General features: G+C 48.9%; 1 protein-coding gene across 1 annotated transcript in view; it reads left to right on the forward strand.

The window, feature by feature from the left end:
- The window catches only part of INPP5D (inositol polyphosphate-5-phosphatase D), a 147,407-nt gene that overhangs the window by 78,817 nt on the left and 44,982 nt on the right, over window positions 1-23,608 (forward strand). Inside the window, exons 6-13 of the mRNA XM_035306081.3 lie at window positions 1,623-1,710; window positions 8,757-8,837; window positions 8,961-9,032; window positions 10,052-10,175; window positions 15,332-15,438; window positions 18,753-18,855; window positions 21,231-21,427; window positions 21,823-21,940. Coding sequence (XP_035161972.1) covers window positions 1,623-1,710; window positions 8,757-8,837; window positions 8,961-9,032; window positions 10,052-10,175; window positions 15,332-15,438; window positions 18,753-18,855; window positions 21,231-21,427; window positions 21,823-21,940 — 890 coding nt within the window. The remainder of the gene's footprint in view (window positions 1-1,622; window positions 1,711-8,756; window positions 8,838-8,960; window positions 9,033-10,051; window positions 10,176-15,331; window positions 15,439-18,752; window positions 18,856-21,230; window positions 21,428-21,822; window positions 21,941-23,608) is intronic.

The raw sequence follows: 23,608 nt of genomic DNA on the forward strand, positions 1-23,608 counted from the left end.
ATGAAGGTTACAGTGAGCCAAGATTTCGCCATTGCACTCCAGCCTGGTTAACAAGAGCAAAATTTTGAATCAAATATATATATATGTATATAAAATAATATCTGAGTATATATTATTATGATATGAGATGACATTATAATATAATGAGAAAAAAATACAACTCCTACATTAAATAAAAAAGCAAAGCAGGCTCAGGCTGGGCATGGTGACTCATGCCTGTAATCCCAGAACTTTGGGAGGCCAAGGTGGGAGGATCACCTGAGGTCAGGAGTTCGAGACCAGCCTGGCCAACATGGTGAAACCCCATGTCTACTAAAAATACCAAAATTAGCTGGGTGTGGTGTTTTATGCCTGTAATCCCAGCGACTTGGGAGGCTGAGGCAGGATCACGCCACTGTACTCCAGCCTGGGTGACAGAGTAAGACTCTATCTCAAAAAAAAAAAAAAAAAAAAGCAATATGTAAAGTTTATAACAATATATAAAAATACAAAATTCCTAACATAAATTGTCAAGGGAGGAAAAACAGTTTATACAAAGAAAAATGCAGTAGCCATTAGCTAGAAATTAGCAGTAGAAAAACAATTAATGACATTAGAAATTAAAGATATGCAAATTTGTTCATCCATCCTGAAGTGCAGTGTTATACCCCTTAAAGAGAGAGAAAGAACGGAAGTGCAGTCATTGGAGCATTGGGGTCATCAGGTCTGAACAATGCTGCTGATATCATCAGTACCATCACTCACAGGTTTGGCACTCGTGATCAAGAGCCATAATCTCTGGTTATCCTAATTCTGTGATTAAAAATAAGAAAAGCTATGTAAGCAAAGCTGTTTGAAGCAGGCTTTATTTATAAAACAAAGATCTCAAAGTAACCCAAATATATAGCAATTGATTTCAGCACATTCACTTGATAGACTATATTGAAATCATTAAAATGTTAAGTATGTTAAGAAAGGGACAGTTTTTGACGAAACAGTAAGTGAAAAGTTGAACTCAAAATCGTCTGCCCCACCATGCTTAAAACAATGGAGAAAGATTAGCTGTGAGCAGAGTGGGTACAGCCGAGGATTGGAGTTGTCAATGGCTGTAACAATGGGAAAATCCCTCTGAGCCGCAGGTGGGCTGCTAGGAGGGGATTAGCATCAGAATCCACAAATCACTAGCACTGGGCAGCCCTAATATTTAAAATGCAGATTCCAGACTCAATCAGGCTGGAGCCCAGAAATTTGCATTGTTAACACCTGTGTGTGTGTGTGTGTGTGTGTGTGTGTGATTCTTATAAACACTGAAGGTTGGGAACCATGGATGACTAAGTACAGTCATTTTGTGACTCTAGATTTGAATTTTCTACAGGCTGTAGTTTGGCTAAAGCAAAACCCAGGTAAAATCAGGACTACACATCGATTCCAGTTTGCCGTGGGTCAGGAAGGGATGGGGGTCGAGTGTGGGTGGGCCAGAGCTGGCAAGCCTTGATCTTTGCCCGGGCTTGTCTGTCTGGGAAGAATTATCTGCTTCTGCTGGATCGAGAGTGACCTGGTCTCTGGCTGGAGCCCCTGCTGCCATGGAAGACTCTTCCCAGCGCCCATTAATTCTTGACGTTCACCTTGTCCCCCGCCCGCAGCGAAGTTGTCCGGACCCTCCCGTCCCTGGAGTCTCTGCAGAGGTTATTTGACCAGCAGCTCTCCCCGGGCCTCCGTCCACGTCTTCAGGTAAAGGGTCTTGGGGTTGAGGTTGAAAAGGTATGATTACTACATCAGGGAGGAGGATTGAGTTAGCCAGTCCCAAGGGCTCAGGAGGAAGAGCAGAGCACTGCCCACCATGTGTTCGCTGGGCAACAGCAAGCAGGTACGCTGGGGTGGGAGCCTTGCCCCTGGCCATCCCAGGAAGCCATCTCCCAATGCCAGATTTTGATTTGAGGAATGAAGATTTCAAATTATGCACCCATCAGCAAGACTAATTTGTGTCAAATAAGGGGGCAAGCAGGGCCTGTTCCCTTCATTTCTTATCAGAAACTGAAAGGAAAGAAAAACAGAGGGCGCCTAAACTCTTGATCCTGCCTCTTGTCCCAGGAGAAGCAGGACGAAGGTGCCCCCAACCCCCACACCTGCTCACAGGCCAAGGTCGTGTTGTCCATGAAGCAAAGATCTGTGTATCCAAAGATGTCATGAGCAAAGTTTTAACAAGTTTTTTTTTAAAAAAGCAAAAGCTATATCTCAGGAGAAAATACCTGCAACAAAGATTAGGGACAAAGAATTAAAGACGAGTATTAACATATTTATTCGTTATTATTATGTGAGACATGGTCTTGTTTTGTCGCCCAGGCTGGAGTGCAGTGGCGCAATCACAGCTCACTGCATCCTCAAACATTGGGGCTGAAGCGATCCACCCCACCTGGTCTCCCATGTATTAAAACCATACTTACTTTTGCACCAACTAATAGCTGGGGATTGCAGGTGCATGCCACCATGCCAGTCTCCTTTTAAAATTTTTTTTTGTAGAGACAGGTCTCACTATGTTGCCCAGGTTGCTCTCAAACTCCTGGCCTCAAGCAATCTTCCTGCCTCAGCCTTCTAAAGTGCAGGGATTACAGGTGGGAGCCACCACGCCAGCCATGTTTTTTTTTTTTTTTAACTCCTACAAATAAGTAAAAAGAATCCAATTTTTACAATGTGGAAAGGCTATAAACAAGGCGGTTCACTGAAGAAGGACAAGGAATAGCCGATATCGAGATGAAAATGTGTTCAACCTCACCTTGTTAGTAACCAGGAAATGACATTCAACACTAGGAGATTCTTCTTCCTATTAGATGGACAAGAAGTTAATGCTAAAGTTGGTTGAGTCAGGACTTGGCTGGGGTGTAGGGTGGAAGGGGTGCTCACAAGGGCTCACTCCTCTGCTGTTGGGAATGGAAATGGATTTTCTGAAAGCAGTTTGGGGTTTGGCCGTTTGCATGAAAATGTTGACTACAGGCATCCCTCAAGCCCGCAGTTCCATAAGTAAGCAGCTTCTGAGGGACTATAAGTACACAAAGAGTGAAAAAAAAACGTTGAAAATCACATAAATAGGCTGGTGCAGTGGCTCATGCCTGTTTTCCCAGCACTTTGAGAGGCAGAGGCAGGCGAATCACCTGAGGTCAGAAGTTTGAGATCAACCTGACCAACATGGTGAAACCCTGTCTCTACTAAAAATACAAAAATTAGCCAGGCATGGTGGCAGGCACCTGTAATCCCAGCTACTCAGGAGGCTGAGGCAGCAGAATTGCTTGAACCCGGGAGGCAGAGGTTGCAGTGAGTCGAGATTTTGCACCACTGCACTCCAGCCTGGGTGACAGAGTGGGACTCCATCTCAAAAAAAAAAAGGAAAATCACATAAACATAAATAGAGAGTTGGTGGACTGCGGTGGTGCAGAATTCTATTCTAGGGTGTGAGCACTGCTCCGGAAAGATCTCCAAGGCTACTGTGAGGTGGAAAAGCAAATGGCAGGATGATATAGAAGCTCTGATGGAAGTCTCCATGAGGAAATCAGACCACAAGGATTTAAACCCAATGGACCATGCTGGTCACCTCAACGCAGGGGTGGGACTGGGAGAAGGGGCCTGGGCCAAGGTGGATTTTGAGTTTGCCCACGTTGTTTGAGTTTTCTACGCAGAACATGCATTTGTGTTCTACTTGTGCAACTTTTAAAATTCAGGGGAAAAAAAGTTTTGCTTTCTCTGAAGTGAGTGATGGGTTAATTTCTAAGAAAGTAAAAGCAAATCTAGACAAAACAGGGGCTCTGCCCAAGGACTTCAGTAGTTTGAGGGGAAGGACACACAGTCAAGTCTTTGAAGTAGATCAGAAGAGAGACAAAGCCTGGAGAGAGAGACCAGCTGCAGTCCCAGTGAGGGGGCTGCCCGGTGGACGACAGGGCCGAGCAGCCACACGGTGGAGAGTGGCTTCTGCTGCCACACTCCCCTCCCCCTTATGAGACCCTGAGTGTTGAAGAAAAACAGAAACTGTTGTTCTTGATTTGTCTTCAGGAATTCAGAAATCAGGGAGGGAGTTGAGGGTGCTTGAGGAGAGTAAAGAACGTTGGCCTGTGGCTCAGAAACACCTGAGTGCAAAATCTGATTCACCCTCATGTGTCCTTAGTCTCCCCATCTGTGAAATGGGGACAGTAGTATCTCTGCAGAGTTTGGTTAAGGAGTGAGTGATACTGGGTGTGTGAGACATCTGACTCTGGTAGATTCTCACCAACATGAGGCAGGACACACTGGGGACACCCAGACCCCCGTGGCACCCAGACTCCTGCGTGGTTACCTGAGGACTGCTAGGAAGTGGAAAATGTGATGTTATGAAAATGCTGGCCGGCCTTGGGGATGGAGGAGACCCGGGTCTGCCCTGTGTGGGAAGGGAGAGCCCTAACCTCCCTTGGATGGTTAACCTGCCTTGGAGCCCGCTTCCTTTTATTGAAATGTGCAACCTAAAAGCAAAGTGGAAAAAACTGGGTCGGCTGATGTAAACCTTGGGTAGCACTCAGACCAGCCTACCCATTAGCAGACTAAGCTGTGAATTCTGTCCTCAACCTTGACTCTGGTGACATTTGGGACTGGATGGCACACTCCAGGAGTCCTCCACATCCTGGCCTCTATCCATGGGATACCATTAGCATCCCCTGGCTGTGACAACTGGAAATGTTTCAGACATTGCCAAATGTCCCCGGGAGGGCAAAATCGTCAACAGCTAAGGACCACTGGGCTAGCCCTGAATTCAAATCTCACGTCTATACTACCTGTGAACTCACCACTCTGACTCTATTCTCTCATAAGCAAAACAAGGATTAAAAAAGTCAAGATATGTGAGGATTAGATGACTTCATACATTTCAGATGTGCTTGGCACATCGTACGAACTCATCAAGTAATCATCATTAAGCAGAAGTATGGGAAACACTCCAGAATTTTTCTAATACTTTTTGTTTCAAGGACAAACACCCTGTTTGTCAGTAATTTCATTTATGCTCTCTAATATCTTGTTATGCTCCCCCTCCCAAAAGTCACAAATCCGAAGAGAGAGCAGGGGGCAGAAAGATGCCAGTCTACAGTTGCATGGTGACTGCTTGGGGTGAAGACAGGTCATTCCAAATGTCTTCTGCTCGGTAAAGGAGGAGGCTTGAATCTGTGTTGACATTTCAATTATTTATGAGATAAATAACCCTAAAACAAGGGAATCCTGAACTATCCCATCTCCAAACCGGCTTTTCTTCTCAACCAACAGGCAGCCCTTCTGCTGTTCCCTTGCCTGAATCTTAGCTCCACCCCTTCAGGCTACTTCCCTGATTGACAATAACTACAGAAGAATTGTGAGCTTTATTAAGGAGCAAGGGAAAGACCAAAAAGTGGTTAGAGAAATGACTGACAATTATTAACTGCTGTGATGGAGGTAGTGATGGTTATTGGGAGGAGGCAATGGTGTGGTGTCTAAGGGTGGTAGTGATGGTGATGGTAGAGGTGGTCATGATCATGGTGGGAGTGATGGGGTGGAGATGGTGGTGGTGATGGTGATGGTGATGGTGGAGGTGGTCATGAACATGGTGGGAGTGATGGGGTGGAGATGGTGGTGGGAGTGATGATGGTGGACATGGTCCTGATTGCAGTGGGAGTGATGGGGTGGAGATGGTGGTGGTGATGATGATGGTGGAGGTGGTCATGATGGTGGAAGTGGTCATGATGGTGGAAGTGATGGCATGGAGATGGTGGTGGTGATGGTGATGGTGATGGTGGAGGTGGTCATATGGTGGAAGTGATGGGGTGGAGATGGTGGTGGTGATGATGATGGTGGAGGTGGTCATTATGGTGGAAGTGATGGGGTGGAGAAGGTGGTGGGAGTGATGATGGTGGACATGGTCCTGATTGCAGTGGGAGTGATGGGGTGGAGATGGTGGTGGTGATGGTGATGGTGGAGGTGGTCATGATGGTGGAAGTGGTCATGATGGTGGAAGTGATGGCGTGGAGATGGTTGTGGTGATGGTGATGGTGGAGGTGGTCATATGGTGGAAGTGATGGGGTGGAGATGGTGGTGGTGATGATGATGGTGGAGGTGGTCATTATGGTGGAAGTGATGGGGTGGAGAAGGTGGTGGGAGTGATGATGGTGGACATGGTCCTGATTGCAGTGGGAGTGATGGGGTGGAGATGGTGGTGGTGATGGTGATGGTGGAGGTGGTCATCATGGTGGAAATGATGGGGTGGAGATGGTGGTGGTGATGGTGATGGTGGAGGTGGTCATCATGGTGGAAGTGATGGGGTGGAGATGGTGGTGGTGATGGTGATGGTGGACATGGTCCTGATCATGGTGGGAGTGATGGGGTGGAGATGGTGGTGGTGATGATGATGGTGGACATGGTCCTGATCACGGTGGGAGTGATGGGGTGGAGATGGTGGTGGTGATGATGATGATGGAGGTGATCATCATGGTGGAAGTGATGGGGTGGAGATGGTGGTGGTGATGGTGATGGTGGAGGTGGTCATCATGGTGGAAGTGATGGGTTGGAGATGGTGGTGGTGATGGTGATTGTGGAGGTGGTCATGAACATGGTGGGAGTGATGGGGTGGAGATGGTGGTGGTGATGATGATGGTGGAGGTGGTCATTATGGTGGAAGTGATGGGGTGGAGAAGGTGGTGGGAGTGATGATGGTGGACATGGTCCTGATTGCAGTGGGAGTGATGGGGTGGAGATGGTGGTGGTGATGGTGATGGTGGAGGTGGTCATCATGGTGGAAATGATGGGGTGGAGATGGTGGTGGTGATGGTGATGGTGGAGGTGGTCATCATGGTGGAAGTGATGGGGTGGAGATGGTGGTGGTGATGGTGATGGTGGAGGTGGTCATCATGGTGGAAGTGATGGGTTGGAGATGGTGGTGGTGATGGTGATTGTGGAGGTGGTCATGAACATGGTGGGAGTGATGGGGTGGAGATGGTGGTGATGGTGATGGTGGAGGTGGTCATGATCATGGTGGGAGTGATGGGGCAAAGATGGTGGTGGTGATGATGATGGTGGACATGGTCCTGATCACGGTGGGAGTGATGGGGCGGAGATGGTGGTGGTGATGGTGATGGTGGAGGTGGTCATGATCATGGTGGGAGTGATGGGGTGGAGATGGTGGTGGTGATGGTGATGGTGGACATGGTCCTGATCACGGTGGGAGTGATGGGGCGGAGATGGTGGTGGTGATGGTGATGGTGGAGGTGGTCATGATCATGGTGGGAGTGATGGGATGGAGATGGTGGTGGTCATGGTGATGGTGGACATGGTCCTGATCACGGTGGGAGTGATGGGGCGGAGATGGTATGGTGATGGTGATGGTGGAGGTGGTCATGATCATGGTGGGAGTGATGTGGAGATGATGGTAGTGATGGCTGTATTGTTGGTGATTGGGGTGACCATGCTGATGACTCTGGTGGTATTGTTGAAGGGGATGCTATAGATCATGGCAATGCCATTGATCACTGTGACAGAGGCAGCAGTGGTAATGGAGGTGATGATAGTAAAAGTAGTATACTGAAGTAGCTGGGTTGAAAATTGAGATCAAGAGAAAGCGCCACCTGGCTGCTATATCGAGCAAGGGTAAGGTAAAGGAACACCACCTGGCTGGTGATAACCGTGGTTCCATTCTGCTTCGTGTTCACATTAGTCATACATGTGTCTGATTTTCTCATTCCACCTCTGAAGGGTAAGGATGGTATTTTATTAACTCTATATTTCCATACCTGGCAGCATATTTAACATAGAATAGATGCTTTGTAAATATTTCTTCTGTGAATAAGTGTATGAGACCATGCACTTGGCATCAGGTAGACAGGATACACATGTCCTGCCCTGCCATTTGCTAGCTGTGCGACCTCAGACAAGTTAGTTCATCTCTCTGGGCTCTATGTATTTACTGAACAACTTTACTGAGCTTCTTCATTGGCCAGACAGTGTTCTGAGCCCCAAGGTTGCAGTACTGAACACAGTCCTGTTGGTCTCCATTCTCATGGAGCCTCCATTCAGCAGGAAAGACATTCAATGAACACATATTGGAAGGAGCTAACTTTAGCTGGTGGTGATTGACATGAAACAAAACAGGGCAACTTGATACAGGTAACCTGGTGGCTATTTTAGACAGGGTAGTCAGGGAAGAACTCTTTGTGGGGCTGAGACCTGAATGACTGGGAAGTGCCCCTCCCAGGGGAAATCAAGTCTCTGGAGATGCCTCAGAAGAGAAGCTCATGGCAGATCTGACTTGAGGATGAGAGTGGCTTGGATCATAGGAGGGGGGCTGCATCATACAGAACCTCAGAGGGCAGGGAAGGAGTTGGGATCATTTTCTCCTCTCAGTGGGGAAGAGCTGGACTGGGGTTTCAAGCAGCAGGGCTGGGTCTATTTTGGAAGTAGGATGGGAACGCCATGCGGGAGGTGTAGGAGGGAGGAAAGGTACTATGCAAGGACAGTCCTCGGGTTTTGTTTAAGCAATGGAGTGGGTGAGGTGAGAAGCACCGGGGGAGAGGCAGATTTAGAGGGAAGAAGAGATGAAGATCTATTTTTTGGCCATGTGAATTTTGAGATGATTGTAGAGATCCCTGTGTCCTCATCCGGGGGGTGGGGTGGATAATAATAGCACTGGTGGGGCTGCGGGGAGGCTGGAATGGGGTGAGGTGCGGAGAGCAACCAGTGCGTTGCCTCTCAGTGGTTCAAGTTGGTGATGCTGCCCTGATCCTCTTTCCCTCCTCTCCCAGGCTCCAGGTGAGGCCAATCCCATCAACATGGTGTCCAAGCTCAGCCAACTGACAAGCCTGTTGTCCTCTATTGAAGACAAGGTACTTGTGGGGCTCCTGCAGCTTCTCTTGGCTTCTCTTTGGTCCCCTCTTTGCATGGAAAATGTCCAGATGCACAGGCTTGGAGCTCCCTTGACCTTCTCTCTCTAATGCTGCTGCCCACAGGTCAAGGCCCTGCTGCACGAGGGTCCTGAGTCCTCCCACCGGCGTTCCCTCATCCCTCCAGTCACCTTTGAGGTAAGTGGCTGTGGGACAACAGACCCTGGCCTTGGGTTCCCAACTGGGCCAGAGAGACATGTTCTGGTTTCTGTGGAAACAGAGACTGGGGCTTGAGCTGGGGAAGAGCAGGGAGCCCAACAGGCAAGAATGGCAGTCAGTGGACCTACATTGCTGTGATGGGGGTTTAATGTCAGAACGGGCACCCAGAGGCGACTGGGAAACCCCTTTCGGAGGGAAGGTGCAAGGGAGGAGTGTCTCATCGGCCCAGGTGCCATGAAAACGTTGTCCTTCTCAAAATGACGGAGATGAGTGACATCAGACGGGGCTACAAAGTACTGCCTCCAGAGGGTGGGGAATTTGGAAAAAAAAGCAACAACAAAAAACGTGCAATTCCTGTGAGTTCCCTGCAAATGACTGGATTTTAATCTCCAGGCTTGACCCAAAATGTCTTTTTCTTTACAATCCCCAGACATTCTAATACATTCACCCCAGCACTGGTCCCACATTCAGGAATCCAATATGAGGCCTACACCCCCACCCCGAAGTCCTTTCTAGCCCTGTGATAATCCTTGATTAAGATAAATTTCCAGTTTCTGAGCATGCGTAGACAACTGTTTGGGTTTTTTTCTATTATTATCAGTAAATGTTCCATCAGTGGTTGTAACAAGGCCTGGGAGTTTAAATCTATGACTAAAATCCTTTCTAGAAGTAGGTGACACATCAGATTCATGAGTGTTGTCAGAGTCGTCAGTGAATGAACCATTTCCCAGCAGTTCGTCTGTTTCTGCCACCAAACCTGCTGGCAGAACACCTCCCACATGCACAGTGGACGAGGGGGACACCCCGAAAGTCTCTGTGGTTCCTGGGAGACGGCTGTGGAAATGCGCGTGTGCACCGCTGCAATAAGAGAAGCCCCATGGCCCCATGAAGGATACCCACCAAGGATTGCCCAACCACATAGACAAGGGGCTCACGTGGGAGCCTTGCAGAAGTCCAGGCAGAAAATCAATGAGTGACACATTTCTTTCCATTCCAAGGTGAAGTCAGAGTCTCTGGGGATTCCTCAGAAAATGCAGCTCAAAGTCGACGTTGAGTCTGGGAAACTGATCATTAAGAAGTCCAAGGATGGTTCTGAGGACAAGTTCTACAGCCACAAGAAAAGTAAGACCTCTGGCGCCCATCAGCCCGTGGAATTCCTGCCCTCTCAGCTGACCTCTCAGAAGGCCTGCCCTGCACGTGTGTGCATGCATGCGTGCATGTGTGAGTGTGTGTGTGTGTCTTCTAGTCCCCACCAAGAGCCAGTCTGATCCGTGCTTTCACCTCTCAGTTCCAGGCACAAAGCCCTGCACGGATGAGGTCTTGTTGACAATTGGGTAGTGTCGTTAGCACAGGATGAACTAAACTGCGAGTACGTGGACTCTGGAACCAAACTGCCTAAGTTCACGTCCCAGCTCTGCCACTTAGCAGCTGTGTGACCATGACCTCTCTAGCCCTCAGTTTCCTCATCTGTAGAATGGGGATGATAAAAATTACAGGAATAATATGCATAAGGCTCTTTAGGCTAGAGCTCAGCACGTGGTAGCCACTCTGAGAGTCAGTGTTTATTAGCAAGTTCTGAGAACCATCAAATCAACTCAACCATAAAATGGAAACTCTTCACACAACAAGTGCATATGGAGAAGCTGCAGTGGGCAAGACACAGGGATCCGGGGCCAGCAGGACAGATGAGGCCCCGCCCACGTGAATATATATTCTGGTGCATTGAGGGGCCAATAGAGGCTCAAATACATCTGTCAATACAGTGGCTGATCCAGCTCTGAAAGGTGCTGCAAAGAAAACAAAACAGGGCAATGGGGTCAAGGTTAACTGGCAAGAGGGGATAGTGTAGAAGGGGCAGACGAGGGAGTTTCCTCTGAGTAAGGGGCACATTGGCGGAGACCCCAGGGCTGAGAAGCAAGCAGTCGGGCAGGGGTCTGAGGGAGGAGCATCCCAGCTAGCAGAGCAGCGTGTGCTAATGCCGGGAGATGAGCTCTGGGGCTGGCAGGCCAGGGCCCAGGTTAGGGAGGCCAGGCAGGGTGTTAGAGGCAGCGGGGTAGACAGTACCGGTGCGGGCCACATGGGGCTGGAGATCAGCAGCAGACAGGACCAGAGGGTTAACGAAAGCGTGAGAGCTTCCTGTGCAGCCTCCCATTCTGGCTGACGGCAAATGGACATCTTTCTTCATTTGGGTGGCCAGTGGGTTCCCCTGAGAAACCTGATCAATGTGTAGACCCTTCCCTCAGATAAATCCCGACCTCCACGCAATGGTGTACATCCTATGTCAGGTTTTAAGACCCCCACGAAGCCCTCAAATCCCTGCGGGTTTTGAGATAGCTACAACAGCATTTTTTATTCTTCAGTGTCTCAAAGTTCCTTTAGAGGGGCATGGTTAAGGTTGCCATACTTATCAGATAAAATTCCAGGAGGCCCCCAGCCTGGGCAACATGGTGAAACCCTATCTCTGCCAAAAATAAAAAAAATTACCTGGGCATGGTGGCACATGCCTGTAATCCCAGCTACTTGGGAGGCTGAAGCAGGAGAGTTGCTTGAACCCAGGAGGCAGAGGTTGCAGTGAGCTGAGATTGCGCCACTGCACTCAAGCCTGGGCAACAGAGTGAGACCTTGTCTCAAAAAAAAAAAAAAAACAAAAGAAAGAAAATATTTTGGGGCGGGACATGGTGGCTCACACCTGTAATCCCAGCACTTTGGGGCACTGACTGACCCTGATGGAATAATGACCCTGATCAAACAAGACGTCACATTCTGGGGGCAGCTGCACAGCCCTGCAAACAGATGGCAAGGAAATTCAGGGGTAGGAAACATGGCCTGATCATAGCAGACTGGAAACGTCTCAGGGTGTTTGGTTAGCAGTGGTAGGAATCGGACCGTGGAATGCTTACTGAGGTGCTGACGAGGCTGATGTGATTTCCCCCTGGGGAGTCTTCCAGCCCAGGGTGATGGTTGAATGCATACTCTATCATCAGTTCCCTCCCGGAAGGCAAAGCCCACAGGGAAAGGGAGAACAGGAGAGCAACAGCACTCTGAAAGCTGGAAAGGAGACGGATAGTGAGAGCCACTTACCGGAACCAAAAAATGGAATTTAAGCAGGTGGAAGAAAAATAGAGACACTGACTCACATAAAACCCACAGGCGGTTCAGGAGCTCAGAGCCTTGGGGACCCTGAGAAGAGGGGTGAAAGTGGGGTTATGCACAGCAGGGTCAGATGTAAAACTATTGAAAAGAGAGTTCAGCCCAACAGATCCCGCTCCACTCCATGTAGCTAATGGCTCCTCCTCACTCCTTTGGCAGAAGATTGGATGTTTGTTCTTTGGAGAAGGTGAAGGGCCAGGAGACACCAGACCTGCTGGAGGCAGGAGAGCCTACTGAAAACAGAGGACTAAGGGATAGTCACTTTCTGAGTGCTGAGACCCCAGCCATCTTCCCTGCCCATTTCCCAGGACGCTGCTGGCCCCACCGTCCCTAGGTAGGAGTTAGAAGTCTTCTCTGGGAGGCTTGATCAGCCCAGGGGCAAAGATGGAAAGGTGTTGCTATCACGCGGTTTCTCCAGGATTTGGCCCATCGGATCACCCCGTGGAGAAGCCCTGCTCGACGGACCCCACCTCACTGTTGGACACAGACAGCTGAGGATCACCAGACACTGGAGGAAAGCTGGGGACAGGAGACAGGGGACGCAAAGACAAAATGCTTGCAGGATCGAATTCTCTTTTCTTTTTGAGACAGAGTTTCACTTTTGTTGCCCAGGCTAGAGTACAATGGCATGATTTCGGCTCACAGCAACCTCCACCCACCTCCTGGGTTCAAGCGATTCTTGTGCCTCAGCCTCCCAAGTAGCTGGGACTAGAGGCATGCGCCACCATGCCTGGCTAATTTTTGTACTTTTTGTTTCACCGTGTTGGCCAGGCTGGTCTCAAACTCCTAAGCTCAGGTTATCTGCCTGCCTTGGCCTCCCAAAGTGCTGGTGTTCCTGGACCAAAATGAGGGTTGGGCTGCTGTTTCTCATGGCCCAAGAACAAGATGCGGATGAACTGGGGAGGAAGAGCGTTGTTATTTTCTGTAACTGGTTACAGGAAGAAGGCCTGGAAATTGTCGCCAGACCAACTCAAAATTACAAAGTTTTCCAGAGCTTATATACCTTCTCAGCTACGTGTCTACGTGTAAGTGTGCATTCATCTAAAGACATACGTGATTAACTTCTTTGAATTTATAACTAAGGTCTGAGTCCTGAAGACCTTCCTCTGGAGCCTCAGTAAATGTACTTATTTAAATGGGTCCAGGTGCTGGGTGATTACCCTTATCTTGTCTCCTGCTAAATCACAGAGGTTTGGGGGGTTCCTTCAGACCTCTGATAAACTTGCTTAATCCTAAATGGGTCCTGCTAAGAATTATTTTGTTGTTTTGTCATGCTGGAAGGTTCAGGAAAGGCAACTAAGACGGGAGCCAGTGTGGCTGGTGAGATGGCCAGGCGTCTGGGGCTCAGACGAGGCTGAGGCTGAGCATGGGCCAGGCCTGTGGGTTTGCTGAGCCAGAGTGCCAGGCTCACGCTTCCTTCTAAGTGCAGTGAGCCACCATTAGGAGTGGCTCCGCTCTCCTGTGGAGTCACATAGCACCACACTTCCCTCCTCCTCCAGTGAGTTGTGACAACATGTGTGAAATGCAGTTGTTAATTGGGGACATGTAGACACCCTCTGCCTGGCAGGTACCCAGATTCCAGACTCCCAGAAGGAAAACAGGTGCTCAGCATAAACCATATTGTTTGTACAAACAGTATAGGCACAGCAAGCCACTCATCAGCTCTGGGAATGGCAGGAGCCCTCCCAAAATCCATGTTCCCAGATGACAGCAAAAAGCCAACCTTTCAAGCAAGCCCTTCTGAGGACAGCAGTCTTGGGCCTGCTGTGCTATTTTCTAAACAAGAGAATCAGAACAATATTGTTTCTCCAGCAATCCTGAAAACTAGAGATGATGGAACAAGGTTCCAGAGTCCTGAGGAAAATTATTTCAAATTTGGAGTTTTGTCAGTGAAGTGCCAGGGTAGAATTTTCAGACATGCAAGGCCTCTAAAAATGAACCACCCATTCTTCCTTTCTTGGAAAGCTACTAGAGATGTTGCTCCGCCAAAATGAGGGTGTAAACCAAGAAGAGGAAGACGTGGGGTCCAAGAAATGGGATTTAATATGAGAGAGAGAGAGAGAGAAAGAGAAATAAATGGATTCCTGGATTATGAAGTAAAACCCCAGGGTAAAGACTCTGCCTCAGGCCTAGAGGTCACCTGTCCAGAGAAGACCCAGAGGCTCTGGGAAAGGCTCCCTCAGCACACAGAAACTGATGAAAGTGCTTGGTCACGTGGGAAAGAGTTACAAACTGGGGAAGAATTAGAAACAAGAAAAAAGTATGGCAATCACAAACTCCAGGAATAACAAAAAGTTGTCCAGAAAAAGAGAACCAATCAGAGCTGGTCTGTCAATAGCATTTCTATAATTAGAATAACAAACACTGAGTACTTATCTGGCCAAAATTATGATATAATTGTTAGAAGGATGATGTGGAGACTGCAATTACACATTGGCAGGGAGTCAAGGCCGGGGAGCAGGTTGTGTGAAAGTCAAACCTTCATCTTCCACGGTGGACAGTCAAACATGTAATAGGAAATAATGAAAACCGAAACATCAAAAGGTAGTAATCTAAGCATTTTTTTTTTTTAGAAACAGTAAAATTCCAAAAGAATCCATTAAGAGAGTTGAAATTGGTTGCCTCAAGGGAACAGGACATTGAAGGGAGGTTGGGTTGGAGGGAGGCTGTTGTCTGCAAAAAACTTACAGAACAGTTTGATTCTTTTGATTGTTGATGAAAGTAAAATGTAAAATTAAATTTAGATATAAATTAAAAGCAAAGCAAAATAAGGAAAGGATGAAGAGTAAGGAAGAAAGAAGGGAGGAAAAAGAGGAAGAAGAAGAGGAGAAGGAAGAAGAGAGAGGGGAAGGAGGGAGGCAGGAAGAAAGATGAAAAGACAATCACGCTGTCTCTGCTGTGGCCAGGCCAATTCTTCTTGTCAGACATCACCCTTCCCAAGCGTGAGCCTCTCCTGGGAAGAGCAGCTGGAAGCAGAGAAATCCGGAAGACCAGACACAAACTCGGGGCTCAGCTTGGGGATGGGAACATCAAGGGAGTTGATAGTCAGGTGCCTGGAACGTAATAGAGACAGGTCATCCTGGTTAAATGAGTGGATGCATGAATTAATGAATTTCTTTTCTCTTAAGTCTTGCAGCTCATTAAGTCACAGAAATTTCTGAACAAGTTGGTGATCTTGGTGGAAACAGAGAAGGAGAAAATCCTGCGGAAGGAATATGTTTTTGCTGACTCCAAAGTAAGTGACAGGAAACTTCTAAGATGGGCTGTGAGGTAGGGAAGGGACACATGTGTTTTGAGGCTTACCGTATGCCAGGGAGTGTGTATCATTAGCTCATTCAGTTCCCGGAACAACCCATTTCACACCTGGGAAAGGTGAGCTCAGAGAGGTTAAGGACCATGTTCCAGATCGGCCAGGATTTGAGCAGTCACTGTGTCAGGAGCAGGGAGGCTCCCCACTTTGCCCAGCTGCCTCCTAGCCAGGTCCTTTATCACCCACATCTCACTTAGCCCCATGCCTGGAGGAACGGCTTTTAGCGTCTCTGGGCTGGACTTGGGAAACCTTTGGGACACTCCTGGATTGATCGACTGATTGACTGATGATTGATTGATTGATTGGCTGACTTGAGACAGAGTCTCACTTTATCGTCTAGGCTAGTACAGTGGCACGATCACAGCTCACTGCAGCCTTCACATCCTGGGCTCAAGGGATCCCCCCACCCACCTCAGCCTCCCGAGTAGCTGAGACCACAGACACACACCACCACACTCAGCTAATTTTTTATATTTTGTACAGACAGAATCTCGCTGTGTTTCCCAGGTTAGTCTTGAACTCCTGGGCTCAGGCAATCTTCCCATCTCCACCACCCAAAGTGCTGGGATTATAGGTGCGAGACACCCTGGATTTAAATCTGAGTCTTGACTGGAGCTCCATCCCAGAGACTTTCATTTCTACACTTTGCCCCACTCTGCTGAAGTGAGATGCCCCTGCCAGGATGGGTTCCTGGGGTAAGAGGTGCTGTGGGCCACTGGGAAAACCCAGGCCGGCCCTCTGTGCCCCCTAGAGTGGATTCTCTGTGATCTGACCACTCATCTTAGAAATTTGAACCAAGGGCCAAAACCCATCATTGTGGCCCCACTCTGTTTTCTGCTGTGCAGCTCCTGTGAGGCAGTAAGAATGGATTGCACCAGCCTGAACAGCATAGTGAGACCCCATGTCTACAAAACAAAAAAACTAGGCCAGGCTCGGTGGGTGGCTCACGCCCATAATCACAGCACTTTGGGCATCTGAAGTGGGAGAGTTGCTTGAGACCAAGAGTTTGAGACTAGCCTAGGCAACATGGTGAGACCCCATCTCTATGGAAAAAAAAAAAAATTAGCTGGGTACGGTGGCATGACCCTGTAGCTTCAGCTACTTGGGAGGCTGAAATGGGAGGATTGCTTGAGCCCAGGAGTTAGAGGCTGCAGTGAGCTGTGATCAAACCACTGTACTCCAGATTGGGTGACAGAGCGAGACCCTGTTTCAAAAAAGAAAAAAAAAAGATTGCAGAGCAATAAGGGTATCCATCACATCAGGTGCTGGCTGACATCTCACGTCAGGGACCCCCAGCAAGGCCAAGGGACAAGGGTCTCTGGGACAGGTCCACAGTGATAGCCTCCCACTGAGTGCCCAGTCCCTGCTCCTACTTTCACCTCCAAAGCAGCAGGGGTGGGCTGGTGGGAGGTCTAGGGTGTCCAGAGCTGCCAGGAATAACAGAGAAGGGTCTGGGGCCCAGACAGGTGGTGGGAGATGGAGAGAAAGACCACCGGCCTGGAATGTTTTCTGAGCTCCCGGGTACAGGTCCAAACACCAGTTCTGCCCCATTGCTGTGACCTCAAACAGACTGAGGCACAGGGATAAACAGAGGTGGTGAATCTTGAGCTACCCCCAACTCAAGGCAGGTGACAGTAAACATGGCCATCATTACACCTCTGTGAGCTGGTGTCTTCAGGGAGGACTTAAGGAGATTTGCGCTTATGAGGTTGAATCATGTAAAATTTTTGCCTTTGAAGGTCCGAAATAGTCAAACACTGGTCATGTCATAATGTTAGAACCTGAAATTTTGGGTAGCTTTGTTAAAGTCAGCCTGCTCATTGATTGCAGCCTAGAGAGGGCCAGCTGTGGCTGCCTGGTGCCCCAGTGGGTACCCCAGAAGAATAGGTGAAAAATCCTGAGGAGGCTATGACAGCCTTCCTGTCCTCTCTTCTTTTTAATTAGTTTCTTTAATTTAAATTTTCTTTCATTACATAAGTAACCTATTCTCCTTGGTGAAGACATGGCAAACACCAACAAGTAAATGTTTAAAATAAAAACACCCATGAGTTAATCGTGGACTATGCCTCTTCCAAATGGTTTTGAATTTTCTTTCTTTCTTCCTTCTGTTTCTTCCTCCTTCTCTCCCTCTCTCTTTCTTTCTCTTTCTCTCTTTCCTTCTTTCCTTCCTCTTTCTTTTCTTTTCTGAGACAGGGTCTCGTTCAGTCACCCAGGTTGGAGTGTAGTGGCAAGATCATGGCTCACTGCAACCTCAACTTGCTGTCCCTAAGTAATCCTCCCACCTCAACCTCCTAAGTTGGGAGGGACTGCAGGCATGCACCACCATGGCTGGCTGATTTTGTATTTTTGTAGAGGCAGGGTTCCCCTGTGTTGCCCAGGCTGATCTCAAACTCCTGGGCTCAAACAATTCTTCTGCCTCAGCCTCTCAAACTGCTGGGATTATAGGCATGAGCCACTGTGCCAGGCCCAAATGCTTTATTAAAAATGCAGTGATGCCACTCACACCATTTGTCAACTAGCTTTTCGCACCTGACAATATATTGTGGCCACCTCTCCTTGTTGGCAAGATAGCTCTGGATCACACTTGTTAAACACTATGATATTCTAATTTATGGATGGGCTATGATCCTTTTTTTTTTTTGAGACAGAATTTAACTCTGTCACCCAGGCTGGAGTGCAGTGGCACGATCTCAACTCACTGCAGCCTCCACCTCCTGGGTTCAAGCAATTCTTCTGCCTCAGCCTCTCGAGTAGCTGGGATTACAGACATGTTCCACCACACCCGGCTAATTTTGTATTTTTAGTAGAGATGGGGTTTCACCATGTTGGTCAGGCTGGTCTTGAACTCCTGACCTCAGGTGATCTGCCTGCCTCAGCCTCCCAAAGTGCTGGGATTACAGACATAAGTCATGTATGTGCCTGGCCCTATAATACATTTCTAATGAATCCCCTAAGGCTGGACAGTAAGATTGTTTCTGATTTTTTCTGTACCGAGGCATGAGCTACAGAGCTGTGACAGGGTTGGACCTCAGCGCATCTCCTGATGGCTTTCTTAAAGTCCTGACCTCTCAGGGGAATGTCTGGGGCAGACTTTGGACACATGTTTCCAGGTTGCTGTCTGAAAGTTCACACTGATTTACACTCCTCTCAGTTTTCTTGAAGCTGACCAAGCCCTTTGCAAAGTGTAATGTGCAGGGAGGCAGAAGCCTTTCTAAGTCTGTCTGCCCTTTCGTCCTTAGAAGAGAGAAGGCTTCTGCCAGCTCCTGCAGCAGATGAAGAACAAACACTCGGAGCAGCCGGAGCCCGACATGATCACCATCTTCATCGGCACCTGGAACATGGGTGGGTCCGCAAGCCCCTCCCCACAGTCCCCACTCCCCACAGTCGCCCCCTCCCCGCAGTCGCTGCCTCCTCACAGTCCCCCCTCCCAGCAGTCGCCCCCTCCCCACAGTCACCCCCTCCCCGCAGTCACCCCCTCCCTGAAGTTGCCCCTCTGCTTCTGCTTCCCTGACTCAGGCCTCCTCAAGGTGGGGTAGAGTGACAACAACCATCTCCCCTTCCTTCCTGCCCCAGAGCCCTGTCCCGAACCCCCAACCCACCCACTCAGCCTCCTTCTAAGGAATTCCACCCTTTTCCTGAGAGGATGGGTAAGGAAGATGAGCTTTGGAACTATCGTACCCCAAGAGCAGCTGGAGTGGGTCGCTCTGTATGTCTAAATTGGAAAGTGTTAGGGAAAGAGTCTGAATATCTAGGTGAAGGGGCTCATGGGCACCCTGCCAGCCTTAGGCAGCTCACCAAGGGGCCCAGACCTGAAAGAAAGAAATCCACCCGAGTAGGGTTGCCAGACTTACCGAGAGAGAGAGAGAGAGAGAGAGAGAGAGAGAGAGAGAGAGAGAGAGAGAGAGAGAGAGAGAAAGAGAGAAAGAGAGAGAGAGCGGCGGGTAGGTAGGTAGATAAAGGATGCCCAGTTAAATTTTAACTTCATAGAAGCAATTTTTTTAGTATATATGTTTAGCTACAAATATATACTAAATATATATGCTAAATAGACATTATGCTGAATAAATAGTATGTATACATATGCTAAATATATCAATGTAATTATTATATTAAATATAAATCATACTGATTAGTTTGAGCATATAGCTAATAATAAATACTAAGAATATGCTAAATATATTTTGTATTAAACATGTATACTGTATATTTATATATTAGTGTATATTTATATACTAAACATATGCACTCTACTAAATATAAATAATAGTAAATATATATGTATTTTTTGAGATGGAGTTTCACTCTTGTTGCCCAGGCTGGAGTGTAATGGTGCGATTTCTGCTCACCACAACCTCCACTTCCCAGGTTCAAGTGATACTCCTGCCTCAGCCTCCCAAATAGCTGGGATTACAGGCATGCGTCACCATGCTGGGCTATTTTTGTATATTTAGTAGAGACAGGATTTCTCCATGTTGTTCAGGCGGGTCTCAAACTCCTGACCTCAAGTGATCTGTCCACTTCAGCCTCCCAAAGTGCTGGGATTACAGGTGTAAGCCACCACGCCCATCCTAAATAATTTTTTAGTGTAAGCGTTCAGGTAGAAATAAATTAGATAGAAGACATCCAGTTAAATCTGAATTTCAGATAAACAGCTATTGCATGGAATTACACTGGGCATTCCATGCCCTTTGCCCTTTGCCCTTTGTCCTGAGAGGAGTCTGGGAGGAAGAGGGTGAGCAGCAGCCAACAGGGGCCTCCTGGACGTGAAGTGGCACCATGTCACTTGTGTCCCAGGGCCACAGCAGCCCTGGAATAGAGCCGGGGCCAGTGCCCCCGGGGTCACATGTCCTCTTCAGTCCCTTTTAGCGTCTCTAATAAGAAACAAAAGTCTGCCTGATCTCCCTCTGGACGTGGTCAGGGATGTCAATGACACAAGGGCAGGGGGTGTCCTTCCCACAGAAGTGTGTGGAAGGAGCCAGCTGGGGCCATGCTGCAGGAGGGCCAGGCCCACCAGCCCAGGGGTTTGGGCACCCACTGTGAGCCTTTCACGGGAGCAGAATTTAGCCACAGTCCATTTACTCCAATGCTTGGCTTCTTTGCACTTTTTAGCCAAGAAACTCATCTCTTTGAGGAACAAAGTTTGCTCATCCTTCAAGGGCATTGTGGGGTGAACCGTTCGACATTTCTTGATTGAGCTGCTGCAGCTCAGTTTTGAAATGGGAGTGCGGAGGAGTTTCCAGGTGCTCCTGTTTCTCCGGCTCACACCCATGCATCTCTCCGCTCTGGGCTGGGATCTGTCTTGCAAGGGAGCCTTTGTTGTCACCCAGCAATGGGTTAGAAGCCACCACCCAAAACTCATCAGTTCCCTTGGCTGTCTTGAGGATAGGATGTGAGATCCTTGAGGGACAGGACTATGTCTCAGTTATCGTAGCCTCAAAGTGCAGGACAGTGTCTGACATCAGGGAATCTTCTGGTGTTTCTATATCTTGAAACTTAACGTTATGTTTAAAAAGAGGCTTAACTGAGCTCTAGCCCTAACCCACATCCCAGGTGAGGTTAGCGCCCAGGGCTCCGTGGCAAGCTTTTCTTTGGGCTGCTTGGATGGTCTTGGGTGACGACGTGACCTCCCCCACACTCCTGCCCTCTGTTTTGAATTCTCCTGATGCTTTGACTCCATGTGCCTTTGACTCACTTGGTGTTGGGTTTTGCTGTTGAAGGTAACGCCCTCCCTCCCAAGAAGATCACGTCCTGGTTTCTCTCCAAGGGGCAGGGAAAGACTCGGGATGACTCTGCTGACTACATACCCCATGACATTTATGTGATCGGCACCCAGGAGGACCCCCTGAGCGAGAAGGAGTGGCTGGAGATCCTCAAACACTCGCTGCAAGAAATCACCAGCATGACTTTTAAAACAGTGAGCAGCTGGCCGTGCCCCGGGTGGGCTTCTGGGACAGAGTCTTTGCTCAGCTGGGCTGTCTCAGAGGCAAGGGCAGGCTCAGCCTGTCAGTTCTCAGTTTTCAAGGCTGTCTGGGGGCCCCCACTGAGAGATGCTTCAGTATTCAGCAATAGATGGGATCCGTGGGGTATTATGGCTGGAAACCACTGAGTCCTTTATCTTCCCACCTTTGGTCTGCCCCGGTTCTCATCTTTAGGATGCTTTGTCTCCCCATCAGGCATTGTTGGGAGACCTCTGAAAGGTTGGGATTACAGACAGAGTACCCCACACCCAGGAGCTGGGACTGGGTGTCACTGTGCCCTGGTTCACCCTCTACACTTGGGCCGAGTATTGCAACGTTGTCCTCCCACCAGATCGCCATCCACACGCTCTGGAACATCCGCATCGTGGTGCTGGCCAAGCCCGAGCACGAGAACCGGATCAGTCACATCTGTACTGACAACGTGAAGACAGGCATCGCAAACACGCTGGGTGAGCCGGGCGGGGACCCTGGGTTCTTCCCACACCCTCTGCTTCAGCTCACCCAACCATGTCATCCCAGTCCCACCTGGGTTAAAAATGGAGAGCCTCGCGTCCTCAGATCCCTGCTCAATCCTCAACAAATAGGGGTGGTTGGTCTCCCTGGCCGAAACTCACTCAGGGTCTACACCAGCGCTCCCAGGGATCTAGCTAAAATGCAGGTTCTGACTCAGAGATCTTGGGTGGAGCCCAGGGTTCCCAGTTTCAGAAAAGTTCCCAGGCGACTTCAGTGCTGCTGGTTGGCCCATGGGACCCACTTTAATTAGCGAGAGCCTAGAACAGGGATCGGCCAACTTTTACAGGAAAGGGCCCAGTTGTAAACATTTGAGGCTTTGCAGGCGACTCGACAGTGCTCCTCTCTGCCTTTCTGGCGGGAAAGCAGCCATAGTCAACCCAGAAAGCAGATGGGAGTGGCTGTGTTTCAGTGAGACCTTCCGTATAAGCCCCTGCCCTCAGTCCCTGTACACCAGGTTGGATCTGCAAATGCTGGTGTCAGCGGAGAGTCGCTGACTTTAGAGAGCAGAAACAAGGGCAGGGAGATTTCATGAGTATGGGAGTGCGAGCCTGTGTGTGCGTGTGTCTCTAGAGTGTGTGTAGGAGTAGGTCTGTGTATGTGTTTGTGTGTGTGAGAGCGTGCATGTATATGTAAGCCCATGTAGGGGCTTACAAATTTATGAGTTTATAAATGCAGGTTTGTGAGTGTGTTTATGTGAGTCCATGTGTGAGTGTGCCACCCCATATCTATTACTGTGTGAATGTCTGTGTGTGTGTGTGAGTCCATGCAGGTGTGTTTGTGTTTCTGTGAGTCTATATATGTGAGTCCCTGTGTGAGTGTACCACCCCATATCTATGAGCGTGTCTGTGTGTGTGTCCACGCATGTGTTTGTGTGTGCTTCTGTAAGTCTGTGTATGTGAGTCCCTGTGTGAGCGCACAACTCCATATCTATGAGCCTGTGTCTGTGTGTGTGGGTGAGTCCATGCATGTGTGTTTTGAGTTTGTGTTTATGTGAGTCTAGGTATGTGAGTCCGTGTGTGAGTGTACCGCCCATATCTATGAGTGTGTGTCTGTGTGTGCGAGTTCATGCATGTGTGTTTGTGTGTTTATGAGAGTCTGGGTATGTGAGGATGGTGTTCAAGTCCATGTCTATAAGTGCTAGAGGCTTTGTGTGTGTGTGCATGTGTGCACCTAGGGTGGTGCACACACAGGGCTCCAGAACTGGCATCAGAGGTGAGGCCAGTGGTTTTTGGTGACTGGGGTCGGTGGAGTCAGGAATAGGACACAGTCCCAGAGAGAACAGGAAATAGAATTGCTGCAACTGAATGTGAAAAGCTCTCTCAGCTTTTCTGCTGACAAACCGCAAACTGCCCACGTCCACCCCCGCTTGTCCCCCTTCCTTCCTGCCACAGTGGAAGGGTGGAGCTTCGTGGCTGTCCTGGCTGCACCCACGCCCTCCTGCTGCCCAGGAACCGCCCTGGGTCTGGATTCCATCGCTCCCTGGGCTTCCAGCCCCACTCACCGGCCCCTGCCCCACTGTGCAGAATACGCTCATGGGGCCACATAAAACCACGGCCTCAGCCAGGCCTTGCCTGTTGCTACCACCCCAGTTCCTGGTCATCCTG

Source organism: Callithrix jacchus, chromosome 6, assembly GCF_049354715.1.
Source record: "Callithrix jacchus isolate 240 chromosome 6, calJac240_pri, whole genome shotgun sequence".
Classification (NCBI taxonomy): domain Eukaryota; kingdom Metazoa; phylum Chordata; class Mammalia; order Primates; family Cebidae; genus Callithrix; species Callithrix jacchus.